This window comes from Mycotypha africana, assembly GCF_025528875.1.
Source record: "Mycotypha africana strain NRRL 2978 chromosome Unknown BDF20scaffold_1, whole genome shotgun sequence".
In the NCBI taxonomy this organism is placed as follows: domain Eukaryota; kingdom Fungi; phylum Mucoromycota; class Mucoromycetes; order Mucorales; family Mycotyphaceae; genus Mycotypha; species Mycotypha africana.
Genome location: NW_026515725.1, coordinates 1,972,672 through 1,987,249, shown reverse-complemented (window position 1 = coordinate 1,987,249; position 14,578 = coordinate 1,972,672). Strand labels below are relative to the sequence as shown.

Sequence of the window (14,578 nt, the reverse complement as noted above, 5' to 3'; positions counted from 1 at the left end):
ACCTTCCCCATTTTTGCCTGACTTTTTTCTTATGGTGGACAAGATTCAATAACGATTGGCTCGGCCCTGGATAACCAAACTCCACATCAACCCACCCCCCCCGCGTTTTTACCTTCCTTATCTAAACTTTTTCTTATAACTCAAATGATCATTCATTAAAAACATCCTACTTCAGTTATTCAAACTCCCACTTTTTAGTTGTCCCTCTTCTTCTCTTTATTTACCCTACCTTTTATTTTCTCTTTTCTAACATCAAGTACTATACACTCAACATGTTCTTATCCCGTACAACTACTACTGCTTTAAAAGCCAGTGCATTGGCTTCTGCTAAAGTAAGATATATACAGACAACGGTTGACGCTAAAAAAAGTTAATGATATAACTCATGATATCATTTCAATAGTGGAATTCAGCTCGTGCTATCACCACTGCTACTCCCAGCATTACACAAGCTTTCAATGCTCAAAAGAATGAAAACGTAAGCAATAAAGCACAAGACAAAATGATGCAAAAGCGAAAAATAAAAAGGGAGAGAGAGATGTTTGTGCTCATACTAACTTAATCAACGCATGTTCATTCCTGCCTTTTTGGCATTTCAAAAAAAAGGGTAACTACATGGTCACCTTGATCCCTGGTGATGGCATTGGTCCCGAGATTTCACGTTCTGTCAAAGAAATCTTTGCTGCTGCAAAGACGCCTATTGAATGGGAAGAAGTTGATGTCACACCTGTACTTAGAGAAGGCAAAACTGTCATTCCTGACGAAGCCCTCCACAGTGTGCGTAAAAATACAGTTGCCTTGAAGGGTCCTTTGGCCACCCCCATTGGTAAAGGTCACGTCTCTCTCAACTTGACTCTCCGTCGTACTTTCAACCTTTATGCCAATGTTCGTCCTTGTCGTTCCGTTGCTGGCTATAAAACTCCTTATGAAAATGTCGATACTGTGCTTATTCGTGAAAATACTGAAGGTGAATACTCTGGTATTGAGCATGAGGTAAGAAGAATGATAAGTTTAATAATAAGAAAATTCCATCATAAAGATGGAGGAGTAAAAGGGGGACGTGAAGAAATAAGACAGATACCAATGATGTTTCGACCATCTTAGGTAGTTGATGGCGTCGTACAATCTATCAAATTAATTACAAGAGAGGCTTCTGAGCGAGTTGCTCGTTATGCTTTCACTTACGCCGAAAGTGTTGGCCGTGACCGTGTCACTGCTGTTCATAAAGCCAACATCATGTAAGTTCAGTGGTTTATGCTTAAATCAAAACCCAGTCGTATTAATAGAGCGATTCTTGACTAGGAAATTGGCTGATGGTCTTTTCTTGGATGTCTGTAAACAAGTATCGAAAGATTTCCCTAATATTAAGTTCGATGATGTTCTTTTAGATCGTGCTTGTCTGCATGTAAGTGGATTCTTCTTCAAGATTGAATTGAAGGAGAACTTCTTTTGTTGGTCTGACATAATGCCTTTTTTTATTTGTTTTTAGATCACCTCTGATCCTTCTATTTATGCTGATACTGTCATGGTCATGCCTAACTTATATGGTGATATCTTATCTGATATGAGTGCAGGTTTGATTGGTGGTCTCGGTTTGACACCTTCTGGTAATATCGGCCGTGATGCCTCCATCTTTGAAGCCGTTCACGGTACTGCTCCTGATATTGCTGTAAGGTTTAAAAAAAAAAAAAAAAAAAAAAAAAAACTATATCAATGACAGTGTCTAAACATTCTTGGATTACGTTCAATAATAGGGTCAAGACAAGGCTAATCCTACTGCTTTACTTTTATCTGGTATCATGATGTTGAAGCATATGCGTTTAACAAACCAAGCCGCTAATATCGAACAAGCCGTCTTCAAGACCATCGCAGAAGGCAAGCATTTGACAGCTGATTTGGGTGGTAAATCCAGCAACTCTGATTATACTCGCGCCATCATTGATGTAAGTATCCATTGAGATAAGAAAAAAAAAGGTTGTGATAATATAGCTAATCATTTTTAATTGATTCTTATAAAAAAAAACAAACCAGAATTTGCAATAAACTTGCTGACTTGGTAAAATGTTAGAGAAGGGTACTATATATCTAATACTCCCAAAAATATTACCATGAAGGATAGGAAAGGAAATACTTAGACAATTTTTCTAACTCCCAATACTTCTGTACTAAATCCTTATATAAAATAAACATGTTCATTCCTTGTATTGTATATTTTAGACACATTTGGAGAAAAGCAGAGACTTTGAATTAGTGATCCTAAAATGGTATCGATTTTGATCACGTCATTCAGGCGTTCCTAGGATACCTATCTCAAAAAGTTCTTTCTGTAACAAAAAAAAAAAAAAAAAAAAAAAAAAAAAAAAAAAAAAAAAAAACTAGTAATAGAATTATCGTTCTTTGAAATCAGATGATGGACACTCTATTCCTTTGCTGTGTGTAAGCCACTAAATAGTACCAAGTCATTGTCAGTAATGGAATTGCAACCTTCTACTAAAAGTTTAGAAAAGCTGGAAAGTTGGACTTCATTTGAAAAAGTCCAAATTTGCAATTTGTAGAACGTTAAACAGAAGCCTCTATCTTTCTTTACTTTATGATATTATATTAAACATGCTCGGTTGTGGCCCTGTAACTGGTTTTAATGTAACACTATGTTAATGGCAGAATCAAAGAAAATTCTTCTTCTATCACTCATCAGCAAGAAAAAGACCCAGAATTTAGGCAAGTATGTTATGGATTCTTCAAACAATTTATACAAATAGAATAGACTTTTTGATAAAACCAAGATAGATTTTTGATAATGTCCTAACAATTTAATAAAGTTGATGATCTGCCAACAGATGTTTGCAACTATAACTTTTCCCTGTAGCTTGGCTACTTTCACATGTCCATTTTTATCCTTTGCAGCTCTTTCGTTATCTTATATTTCTTGCTTTCCATAGCTAGCAGGATCATTTAATCAATAATGGAAATTGGAATACGCAGATTCAGGAAAAAGCTCTGCAGTAGTATTTTCTGGTTTTTTACCTGTTTATTTACCTTTTTAAAGGCTAGTTGAGCCCAACTATCATTTTTTCTGCTGTTTGAGTTGCTTGTTCTCCCTCATTGCCTCCTTTTGTGAGTTTTTTTTTTTTCTCTTTTGAATATTCCTACATTTAGTTTTAGTGCAATTAGTTACTGGAACTTCCATTCATGAGTCGGTCTCATTCTAGACACTCTCCTTTGCCAACTGGTATAAAAATTTCATCTCAAATTAGAGATTATTCATCCCAAAATTATTAATCTTTTTAGGAAATCACTGGATCAAGAATTGTCAATTCTTTTTTTAGAGTATTTTTGGGTTGAAAAAAAAGCGGTTCTTCAAAGCACTAAATGTATTTAATGGAAATGCAGCAGACAAAGAAAGAAACAAACAGAAGAAGGATATCTTGTTCTTCTTCTTTTTAACTTTTTGGTTGCTTTGCTTGCTTATTTGCTGTAGTGTGATTTTATCTTTTATTTTAGCCAAAAAAGGTTTTGCTCGACTACCACACGTACATACTTCCATCACATGAGATATTCTAGCTGCACCTTTTTATTAGGATTGCTATGGTTACTCTTGCCAAATGATAACTATGCGGTTCCCACTGCATCACCATCGGCTGAAATAATATACCAGTTAAAACAGAACTTTTATGTGGATATCCATCAGTTTTCTCAGTCGTTATCGCATTACTTGTTGTTCAACCAAGTTGATCCGATTTTATCCATCATGTCCAAAAATATATCCAAACATTTTCAAAATTTGATCCACGTCAAATTTCAACACCAGACCCTGGATGATGATTTTGTAGTTGATATTGATCTTTTAAAAGGACAACTTCAGGGTGCTGTAGGCTGTAAGTACAATATTCATAAGTATATGCCAAAGGGAAACGAGGCTAAAAAAAGGAATAATACTTTTGTAGCCTTTGTTGAGGATTCATTACCAGCACTTTGGAATAAACGATTGACTACTATTGACAAAATCTCTCTGGCTCAATATATTGAGGATGAAACCACTCGTACCTGTCAGGTTTTGCCAAATTACAACAACTACAGCGTTGATCAAAACACCCAAATGGTTTCTAATCAATGCCTTGTTCGGCACGCTGATCAACTTATCTTCCTCATTGACAATCACATACAAAATCAACTTAAGCTTATTCTAAAAACAGTAGTGAAGGATGATCTACCAAAGATTTTTGAAACAATACAAACGCATGTCAACGGTATTTTAGATCATTTCAATCGCTACCTTATGCAACACAACAACAGAATGATCAATTCAAGCTCAGGAAAAAACGCAGCAACAATTATTTACAAAAATGTCAAGGAAAGCTCAACAAACGACCTCCTTGTGAAAAGCTTGGAAAAATCGATCCAATCTCATTTCGAGGCATTTGAACATCAATTGTACTTCCAAAAGTTGATTGTGTATGCCAAAACTGAATTGGATCAATAGCTATAAAAACACGTACACACTATTATATTAATGATATACACACAACATCTGTTTATACAAGTATATATATATACATACATGATGTCTTTTACCTTTAGAAAAATCCCATTTACCTTACATAGGATATCCCTTCATGTATCATCAATAGGTAATATAACCTGCCCGTTCACAACCCCACACACACATACACACACACATACACATATAACAGCATTATCAGCATTATTTATTCTTCTTTTTGTATAAAGATATCTTATCATCACTTAAGTTGTAGAACAGTACAAAAGAAAACCAAAAATAAATCACTTCAACTTTGCAAATGTTCAGAATTTAGCTGTTTCAGCTATTATATCTGACGCGTTTACATTTCTTTCAAGCATATATTCTTCCATTCGACCCTTGACATAGACACGGTGTCTGTTGCCCTTTTGCTTTTTGTACTCATTGCTGTCACTTTGATATATTTCATCGCCAGGGTAAGCCAGGTAGAATTTGAAACCTTGCTTGGCTTCAGCAGAATCTGAATCAGTTGTATTCGCTTGGGGCAAAATCTTGAGTAATTCGCCGTTTTTGGCCTTAAAGATATCAACGCCCGCTCTTAGTCGTAAGTCGTGATGGTCGAATATGGCACTTAGAACCGTCAAAGAATACCATTGAGGCGGTATGGTGATGATCTTCTTCAGACACTGTTGTTGAAGGGCTTCTTCAGGTGTGAACCAGTCAAATAATACAGTTTCTTTTCCATCGGCTGATACGAGATTCAAATGCTTCGCCTCCTCTTCTGCTGATGTGTATTGGTCCAATACTGTCAGAAAGAACATTGTATCGTATCTTTTCTTTTCAATGACAGGCGTGATCCAGTTGGAAAAGGGTATCAAGCTATCCACAGCAGGTCTAATATTAAAGGTTTCGCACATCACTTTGAACTGACTAGCATCATGATGCACTTTTTGTCGCCAGGTAGGTAAACTGTTCAAAAACGATGCTTTGCTGCTGCCTGTCAGCTGAGTTAATGGTGGATCAGATAACAGTAAACCCGACTCTTCAAATGTTTCTCGGATGGCACAAATTTTATTTGTCAGAAAATGGCCCCTTTTTGTTTGTTTATTTTTTAGCAAAAAAGGTTTCATTCCTATTCTTTGCAATAAAAAGTCAAATGTGCATGATAGACTCACTCTTTAACTGAGATAGCTTGCTTGCCGAAATGATCCAACCAATGGCTATAATGGTCGGCTCTGTCAATCACACCACCAGGATAAACATGGGCATTAATGAAACTGCTTGCATTTCTAACAATAATGATTGAACGAATGTATAAGCTTTCTTTTTCTTTCTCATATAGAAGCGGCGACAGGTATGCAACCCTTTGTTGTCTCTTTGAAACCTTTTCATCATCAATATACGGTAATTGCATCCTGCTGATCCTTGTTCGTGCTTACTATTACTGGTAGTAAAACTTGAAACTGAGTTATTGACGGTGATAGGTGATGCTATGATTAGAGAAGCTGCTGGTCTTATTGTCGTTGCTGTTGTAGCCTTTGACATTGATCGCAGTACTTGAATATAATTGGTTTAGGGAGAAAATAAGGCAACAGAGTAGTTGTTGAGGGTTTTTTTCAAAAGAAATAAACAAAATGTATTGGGAAGCCTGATAACAATTCTGGTTGGTTTTTTCTTACTTACACGACATTTTTCAATTGAAAAATTGTTCCTTAGTCAAGTGAATTTATCCCAACTGAGGGAAACAAGAAAAAAGGAAAGCTTCTATTCAATTTTTTTTTTTTTTTTTGACTCAGCAGGTTTCTTTTTGCCCAGAAAGGTGATGATTTGAGTGGAGGAAGGGACCTGATTTTTTTGGTAATGTCGATCACTTGTTTATCAGACCTTCTTCTCTCCGTCATCAATGACGTGCATTCTGCATAAACTTTGCAACGTGCTTTCCTAGTAACATAACTCATTTCAATTTTTGAAGAAGCAAAAAAAAAAGGCCTTGTGGATATGCTTGACTTATCATACTGAAATCACTCAATTGGCAATGCAGTTTCTGTAGCTTAAGATCTTATATAGTTCAGTTTGGTTTAATTTTACAAATATTCAAAGAAAAAACGAAAACAAAAAAAAAAAAAAACGCTGTATAATTTAAGGTTAAGCTGCGACTTATTCATTTGTTTACTTTTTACAAACATAAGCGCTATTACGGAATTGAGCAAATCCTTTGATCGCCTGGTATTCATCTTCTGTTAATTGAACAGTCTCTTCTTCATTTTCTTCTTGTACGGCGGTTGTTGTTGGCGATTTATTACTGTTCTTTCCGTCTGAAGTATTGTCACCACTATGACCCACACCATAGCCATTTTGTTCATCATTTAAACTATCAATGGGATTGGATAAATCATGAATCGACAAGCGACGGGTAGGTGTGTTTGCTGTTGAGCTTTGAGCAGAAGAAGACGGTGAAGACGATGATGGTTGTTGTTGTTGTTGTTGTGCATGTTCAGCAAGATAACTCTCAGGAGTTCTGTCAGGATTGTTTACTAAATAAGTTGCCAATTGGGATAAAACTGAATTTCGTCTCGGAATGGCAGGCAGGGCTTCTTTCGCCTCCTGCTGATGATGATAATGTCTGTCAAAAGATTGATAACGAATTTGTGGAGCAGAACGACGACGATACGGTGCAGGTAAAAAATCGTTTAGATTAGGCGCGGTCGCAGACGAAGAATCAGATGATGCGGGGGAATCTGGGAATCGCGAAAAAGACAGATTATTATAGGGAGGTGGTGGTGGTGGTGGTGGCGGCAATGGGTGCTGATAATAATCCATAGGAGGGTTCATTATCCGTTGTTGGCTGTAAGGATTGGAGGGCGGAAGGGGAGGGTATGATTGCTGATGACGATGGTGATGTTGTTTATAGTAGCCAGGAGGCCGGTAAGTAGGGTCTTCATCAGCACTGCTCGCAGCATCCATATCATCATCATCATATTCGAATTGGGACGATCGTACATTGCGATATTGCCGCTGCTGCTGTTCATCCATTATATTTCCCATCGAGCTTTTGCGTGAAGGCGGTGGTGACGGTAAGCCGCCATAGTCTTCTTCATATTCATCAGAGGAATGTCCATGCCGAGCAGATGCAGCGGACTTCTTGCCACCTCGTTTCAATCGGCCTGTCTTGGTACGTTTTGGACGGCTCTTATTATGTGTTTGAGTATGCTGCATCATGTTATCAAATCTACTAAACATACGGTCACATCCTGGTACGATACACTGGAACGGCTTCTCCCCCGTATGTTTTCTATGGGCATATGGTTAAAGGTCTTTTTTAAGTCTTACTCTTTTTCTTTTTTCAACAGAATAATCTATGCTATAAGTCATATACCTCATATGCCGAGCCAAGTGCTCACTTCTGGTAAAAACCATTTTGCAGTCGCCAAAGCCTGTACATTGAAACACCTTTGACTTGCTGGCACGCTGTGAACTCATTGATTTTTTATCTCGAAGTCCACCGCTGCTAATCGCTGCTGTTGATATTGAGGTAGATAGACTCGACTTAGGGTCGATAGTGCGTTCAAATAGTTGGGGCTGGCTACCTGAATGATTCATCATAGTTTAGTCGTAAGTGGAGGAAAGTCTAGTAAAGTCAGAAGTACAGTATAGAAATGAAAAGAAAAAAAAGTGCTTTTATTTGCTATGAAAGAAGAAAGAAAAGGAAAAGCATTAAACAGACATAAAATAGCCCGTTCCTTCAGGGTTTTACCACACTTTCTAGGGCCAAATCAGGTCTTGATATATACCCGAGATTCATGTTTAAGTAACTCGTCTCGTCCTGTTCGTTCAATTCATTTTAAGTAACTTTTACTGCCCGTATACTTTAACAGCATCATCACCATAACTCCCGATGAATGAAGCAGTGAAAATAAGACTTAAATTGGATGCTCTATTCATTCGACCAATTTGACGATAAAGCATTGCTATGCTCAGCAAAAAATGGTGATACATCAGTTCTCATGCTTCTCATTAGACGTACTGTTAAGCATAAATGCAACTCTGACATAACTGTAGACAATGTCAAACTTGTCGCATAAAATAACTTGAATGCTTCAGATGGTAAGTGTAAAACCCATCGCTTAATGGGTTAAACCAAAGTCGGAACTTTTTTAATTCCTCATATACACCTCATAGTTGGTTGAATTTTATCCTAAAGGCATCAATATCAGGTCGTAGGGCTTTGAGAGATCTCAACCGGAGACTTCTTGGGAGATTTATCCATTTATGTCAGTCAATTACTACCTCTCAGGCAACTTTTGGTAAATCAGCTCGGCCTCTTTATGCAGACCTGTGAAACCTATCGTTCTCACAGTACGATTCAACGATGAGCGAATTTGTGAAGACTAAACAGTACATTATATAGAAAAAGTATCTCACTCTTTGACACTTTTGGTGTTTACATGATATGACAGTTTTCGGAAGCATGTATGCATAGGTAGTCTTTTGAAAAAAAAAAGCGATATTTCTCATGAGGAGATATTTGCAATTATTTGAATTTGCAACATGAAAAAAAAGGTGACTCTGCCTTGACTCAAGCTTACATCATAGCTTGACGAAGTGAAGGGGTTCAATTCTCAACTTTCATCAAAAAATTGTTGTGAGCTAATGCTACCATATCATTAATCGACGAGTCAAATGCTTACAGGAGCTATTTAATTATAATTGGTATCTTTGCGCCCTGGTGGCCAAAATTTTTGATAATAAAAACAGTAAGTGTACGAAAATATAGTGAGTATCCAAATTAAACATTGAGCAAACTACCGGTGGTGAATATAGAGTTTATGTATATGTATATGGCTGCTATTCATCATCTTCATCATCTTCATCGTCCTCAGCATCCTCAGCAACTTCTTCATTGCCTTCCCTTTCTTCTTCAGCAGAGCTGCTGTCGTTGTTTTCTACATCATCATCATCAAATAGTTCCATTTCTTCATCTTCCTCTTCAGTATCGCTTTCTATAATTCTCTTTCTTTTACGCGTCGATCTTCTGGGAGGCGCTGCTGTTTCTTTTTCTTTACTCTTGTCTACCTTTGGTTTCTTTCCTTTCGCTTTAGCAGATTTTCCGCCTAAACCAATGCGATATCAGTTTGGAAGCCTTATTTCTCCTCACTCTTCCCTACCTCTCCCCTTTTGTGATAAAAGATGTTAAATTTACCTTTCTTTGTTAATGTTACAGTCGTCTTCTCACCGCCTACACCATCTTCTTCGTTCTCACTTACTGCAGCGCCACGTTGTTTCTCAACCCTTCGATCTAGCTCATCTATGAGTGTTTTCAATTCTGGTCGTTGATTCTTATTCAAGCGACCCTTTTGAATAATCTCCAAAAATGATTTATGAACAGCATCTTCATGTAGCTTGTCTTGGTAAGTGGGCCAGCCCTCCAGTAACTTTTTAAAAGGCTTTTCCGTCTTGAACGGTAATAGAGATAAACAATAAGCAATATCTCGCCAGCTTCTTTCATCCTCTGCTGTTAAAAATCGCTGGCACAGTTTATCCACAATATTTTCAGCTTGCTTTTCCTTTTCAGTGAAATCGAAGCTAAAGATAAACTTCATTATCTTGCGGAATGATTCCTCATCTAAGCGGCTGTTTTTCACGTTATCATTGTTCGCAAGAGTGGTAGCGGTGGCGCTAGTGGTAGTAGCATCAGTTATAGCATGTGTTGTGGACGTATTAACATGACTGGGAGTGGTGAGACTACTGATGATATCGGGCAGATTGTTATAGATAGCATTATCTTTCGAAGCCAATTCGGTGAAAAAGAGTTTAGCCAGATCAGAAATACGTGGGTCTTCGTCTTCAAGACACTTTGCCATTTCGCTGATTTGCCCCTTCACTTTGACCATACCGTTCAAAATCAAGTGTGTCAGTACCATGACAGCATTTTTGCGAACGACAGTATCAGCGTCAGATAAACGATTATATAAGAAAGTAATATTATCATCAATCAGAGTATTGAAACATACGGCCATGTCACCAAGGCCAATGACAATGTTACTACGGATGCTGGGGTCTCTTGATTTTTCCAAAATGGTAAACAAGAGCTGAAGCTTTTGTTCACAAAAATCAGAGCTAACACACATCAATTTGGTTAATGCTAAAGTAGCATTAATCTGCAATGTGCGGTCGGTATAGATTTTGTTACGCACACAGACTTCTGTGATTAAAGGACCAAAGACACCCAGCAAAGAGTTGGGACCAAACAGGATTTCTCGTTCACGTATTCTAGTCATAGCGTCACCAATGTCGTCTTCAGCTGTACCGCCGCCTACTTGGTCAAGTTCATCCTCCATAGCAGCATCATTGTTATCTTCCTCGTCGTCCTCCTCCTCCTCCTCTTTCACCTCTTCCTCTCGGTCAATAGGTTCGACTTCATCATCCGTTGTAATGTCGTTATCTGTATCCTTCTTCTTCTTGCTCTTCTTGTTTTTCTTTTTCTTATTCTTTTTCAAATCTGTTACCTTTTCTGACTTTTTGCGTTTCCACGCAGCCTCAACAATTTCCAAGTGAACAATTTCTTTCAAAGCTACATGGCCCACTAAGAAAAAGAGTTGTGACAGCTCCATTGGGCTCTGGTATAGAGGATGTTGGGGGAAGGGTAGTACTTGTTGTGTCATACTCAAATCATAGTCCAGCAAAGTGGAGTCCATATGTTGCTGAAAGTTCGAGGTATCTGTTCCTGCAGGGGAAGGGCTCATTGAGAAACAATTATTCTTCGGAAGCGAGCCAAAGACTTTGTTCGTTTTATTCCTAATCAACTCTTCACAGATGGCCTCCGGGTCCTTGCATAGTAAGTAAATTGTATTAATCGCTTGTTCTGCCATGCTAAACCACAAATGACTTTCTGTTGGTTGCTCTATAATGTCTTTCAATCTTGTAAACATTGCGTGATGTAAAAGGAAACGTACACCTTCTTGCACACTACGGCTTCTCTCTTTAGCACCCTCTAATCGCTGTAAAGCAATACAGGTATATTTTGCAAGTTCGAGATCAGCTTTGCCAAGGAAGCCTAACCCAATTTTTAACATGACATCGATTTTATCGGCAACAATCGAGGTCTTCGCCTTTGCTAGCATGCCTAGAATAATAATAGCTCCCCGACGTTGCGATTTTTGAATTCGACCTTGAGTAAATCCATAGACGGACCATAGCTTTTGAATGACTTCGTTAGAAATTTTCCCTTCTGCCATCATGACACTTAGCAACTGTTCCAACGATGTGAGCTCAGCGAGTGTTGTGTTGTAAGTAAGTTGTATAAGATTTTTCGCAATTCGGTTGATATTTTGCTTGCGATCCAGGTTTGAATCCATGGCAATATACAAATTTTCATAAGAAGATAATAGTCTCATTTTAATACCCTTGCCTTCGTCACTGGTATCCTTAGTCCAAATCAAATGAAGCATCTTTTTGATGCCATCCTATTGAAAATCAAATAAGCTTGTTCAGTACTGCTGTCTTTAAACAACCTTGCTATCATGTACTGATCTTTTTTCCCTTTTTTTTTTTTCTTACAGCTGCAAGATCCACTTTATAATTATAACAAGTGACTAAGAAATCCATGGATTCCAAAACTTCAGCCTTGGATTTGGAGGATAAAAGCTGGGTTGTAATGGGTATAGCCTTCTGCAGTAACTCTATAAACTGAACAGCGTCCACATGAAACTGACGCATAAGTATGAGTTGTTGAAGTTTCTCAGCAGAAACGATGGTTTTGCCTTGAAAAGAGTTATTATTTGGCATATCTTCCTCATGCGCGTTGACTGACTCATTTGATTCGTTATTTTCTCCAGTGTCATTCTGTTGTTCTTCATTCTCCACTGCAAGATTACTTTCTTTATCAGCTTTGGCAAGGTGACCACTCGCATCAGCCATGTCCAAATCCTCATCAGCATTATCAACTTTTGCCGTATCGTCGTCTACCTCTTCGGATTTATTTTGTGAACTTTGTGAGGAAGCAGTCGCATTAGCTGCCTCAGCTACTATAACTGCACGAACATCCTCCTCAGTTGTAACATACTACAGCCAACAAACAGTATAGAGTTTTGCGTTGAATGTTACTACTTTTAAGTCAAGCTTGAGATTCGGGAAGAACCAAAACTCACCTCGATCTCCTTCTTCAACTTTTCAAGGCGAGTCTTCCACTCTTTCGAATCCAACTCACCGCCGTACATGCTAAAAGGATGGGTTGATACGAGAGCTGTCAATGCACGGATAGCATACTTACGCACAAGGCTACTTTTATCCTGTAAATGTCGAACGCAAAGAACAGCAGCAGCATAACGCCTTTTTGGGAATTTGGTTTTCAAGCTATCATTTGATGAAATGGTGGACTTATGAATCAACAAGTATTGCAAGGTAGTCCAGACTTTAATCGCAACTTACCTGAACAACCGTAGATATGCTTGCAAAACTTTTTGTCGACAGTAAGAAGAGGTATCAAGCATACGCTCCTCCAATAAATCAAAGAATCCATTGATCTGCTCGATATTATTCGGGTTGTCTTCGATTCCTTTCGATAACTCGATAATCAACAATATCAAAATCTCAATTAAGGTGACTCGCATTTGATACGACTTCAGTACAATGGATAAAAGAAAAAAAGGTCAATTGCTCATGTGAATGGTTATACTTCTGCTAAAAGCTTTATACTTGAATCCTTACCTCGCTGTCCAACAGACTGATGAGAACGGTCAAATTCTTCAAAATAGTCTTTGGTGCTAACTCTGCTAGTTTTTGTAAAAATGCGCCAAAAGTTTTTGGATTCGGCGAATCCTTCAACTCTTTGTTTGTTACATCCTTAAATTCACGATTACCGATTTCGCGCAATATTTCGTCGGCCAGTTGAGTATAGTTGAGTTTATCAATCATATAAACGAGTAATTCAGCCATAGATTCAGCTGAGTGCTCCCAATATTGTAAGTTCTGCATAATGGTGGTTTGTGCGACTTTATAAAAAAAAAAAAAAAAAAAGAAGATAAGTATTTGGTTGGATTATAATGATGGGTGTTCGTTATATAAATTGTGCATTTTACCAGGCATATGATCATAATGCTTAATACAAAGGCCTAGAATGCGGAACACTCTTTCTTTCATCGAAGCTGACTTCACGTTGGCAGGGTTTTCAAACACTTGATACGCAGGTTTGGTGAATAAAGTAACAAAAGCCAAACGTTCAGGTGTCATAGTCCAAAGCTTTGTGATTTTCAATCCTAACAACCAACTGGCCAAATCAAAGGCTTTTGATTTTTGTGGATTCCAATCATATGTTTTTAAATTGTTATTATTGCTACTGGCTGATTTTGATTTTCTAGAAGAGGAAGATGCGGAAAGAGTCGCAACTGATGTATGTTCCTCGGTCAGCATAATAAACCAATGTACTAAAAATCCATAAAGTTCCAAATTGAAACGATGGGTGCTGAAGGTTTGCTTATCATTGTTATCAAGATCTTCTGCCGTTGATTTGACTTCCACGCGAAAGGCTATGAATTCAACTATTGAGTCTAGAATCTTTCATATAATTAAATATTCATCCAAACTACCTGAGAGAATGATATCAAACAATCGAGATAATATACGAGGTTGAACATTGGGAAAATACCTTTTTAGGGTACACAATAAATGATTGTTAATCCTATTTCATCATTAATTTTTTGAAATCACAACACTCTTGAGATATTTACTTTAAAAAGCTGCGAATTTTGTCAAATATAAGAGGATCAGAAATATTTTCAGAAGAGACTTGAATGCCATCCGTAATTTCTATAATTGGAGATCAGCGATGCGATCGAGATGATTAAGGCAGACAAAAAAAAAGTTACCATTTAAATATCTTGCAAGATCGTGATCGCTTTTTCCTGCAATTTCTGTTTCATTGGGTATATAATAGGTTGTAATGTCTTGAATTTTTACCAATTCTTCTGTTAAGAGGAACTGATCTCTCATTTTCGATTGTTAAAAATAAAAAGGAAAAAAGTCAAAGCATGGATAAAATGCCAAAAGACGGCCTCGCCAAAATGAATTTCATTACAGAAAAAAAAAATCCAGCAGAAAGGA

General features: G+C 37.6%; 5 protein-coding genes across 5 annotated transcripts; 2 read left to right on the top strand and 3 right to left on the bottom strand.

Annotated features, from left to right (window-relative positions):
- The first annotated feature begins 125 nt into the window (after positions 1 to 125).
- Positions 126 to 2,301, top strand: BDF20DRAFT_845013 (isocitrate dehydrogenase, NAD-dependent). The gene is made up of 8 exons (XM_053079656.1): positions 126 to 332; positions 404 to 478; positions 607 to 993; positions 1,105 to 1,238; positions 1,303 to 1,405; positions 1,490 to 1,669; positions 1,755 to 1,943; positions 2,032 to 2,301. Exons 1-8 carry the CDS (start codon positions 273 to 275, stop codon positions 2,041 to 2,043), a joined length of 1,140 nt encoding a protein of 379 aa, XP_052940761.1. The 5' UTR covers positions 126 to 272; the 3' UTR covers positions 2,044 to 2,301.
- Positions 2,302 to 3,547: 1,246 nt separating this feature from the next.
- BDF20DRAFT_831536 (uncharacterized protein) lies at positions 3,548 to 4,480 on the top strand (the record flags this gene model as incomplete). The annotated part of the gene is made up of 2 exons (XM_053078460.1): positions 3,548 to 3,875; positions 3,945 to 4,480. The coding sequence occupies 2 exons, from the start codon at positions 3,548 to 3,550 to the stop codon at positions 4,478 to 4,480; spliced, it is 864 nt and encodes a 287-aa protein (XP_052940760.1).
- Positions 4,481 to 5,175: 695 nt separating this feature from the next.
- BDF20DRAFT_797878 (uncharacterized protein) lies at positions 5,176 to 5,998 on the bottom strand (the record flags this gene model as incomplete). The annotated part of the gene is made up of 3 exons (XM_053076304.1): positions 5,176 to 5,572; positions 5,695 to 5,769; positions 5,865 to 5,998. Coding segments are annotated over 3 exons (606 nt in total), but the record flags the coding sequence as incomplete, so codon positions are not given.
- Positions 5,999 to 6,649: 651 nt separating this feature from the next.
- Positions 6,650 to 8,083, bottom strand: BDF20DRAFT_831534 (uncharacterized protein; the record flags this gene model as incomplete). Its single annotated transcript, XM_053078459.1, has 2 exons — positions 6,650 to 7,772; positions 7,857 to 8,083. The coding sequence occupies 2 exons, from the start codon at positions 8,081 to 8,083 to the stop codon at positions 6,650 to 6,652; spliced, it is 1,350 nt and encodes a 449-aa protein (XP_052940758.1).
- A 1,470-nt stretch (positions 8,084 to 9,553) lies between these two features.
- BDF20DRAFT_47020 (non-SMC mitotic condensation complex subunit 1-domain-containing protein) lies at positions 9,554 to 14,564 on the bottom strand. Its single transcript, XM_053075526.1, has 9 exons — positions 14,344 to 14,564; positions 14,206 to 14,284; positions 14,065 to 14,123; positions 13,558 to 14,004; positions 13,187 to 13,470; positions 12,908 to 13,098; positions 12,628 to 12,832; positions 12,038 to 12,541; positions 9,554 to 11,943 (listed from the first exon to the last, which is right to left on the bottom strand). The coding sequence occupies exons 1-9, from the start codon at positions 14,465 to 14,467 to the stop codon at positions 9,622 to 9,624; spliced, it is 4,215 nt and encodes a 1,404-aa protein (XP_052940757.1). The 5' UTR covers positions 14,468 to 14,564; the 3' UTR covers positions 9,554 to 9,621.
- Positions 14,565 to 14,578: the final 14 nt, after the last annotated feature.

What these genes read in the sequence shown, in the direction of transcription:
- BDF20DRAFT_47020 (XM_053075526.1), bottom strand. Translation starts at nt 14,467, where the DNA reads ATGAGAGATCAGTTCCTCTTAACAGAAGAATTGGTAAAAATTCAAGAC. An exon ending in GTTTGATATCATTCTCTCAG is followed by an intron (nt 14,005 to 14,064) that starts GTAGTTTGGATG and finishes TTGAATTCATAG; the next exon opens with CCTTTCGCGTGGAAGTCAAA. An exon ending in GCATTATGATCATATGCCTG is followed by an intron (nt 13,471 to 13,557) that starts GTAAAATGCACA and finishes TTTTTTATAAAG; the next exon opens with TCGCACAAACCACCATTATG.
- BDF20DRAFT_845013 (XM_053079656.1), top strand. Translation starts at nt 273, where the DNA reads ATGTTCTTATCCCGTACAACTACTACTGCTTTAAAAGCCAGTGCATTG. An exon ending in GTGCATTGGCTTCTGCTAAA is followed by an intron (nt 333 to 403) that starts GTAAGATATATA and finishes TCATTTCAATAG; the next exon opens with TGGAATTCAGCTCGTGCTAT. An exon ending in ACTCTGGTATTGAGCATGAG is followed by an intron (nt 994 to 1,104) that starts GTAAGAAGAATG and finishes CGACCATCTTAG; the next exon opens with GTAGTTGATGGCGTCGTACA.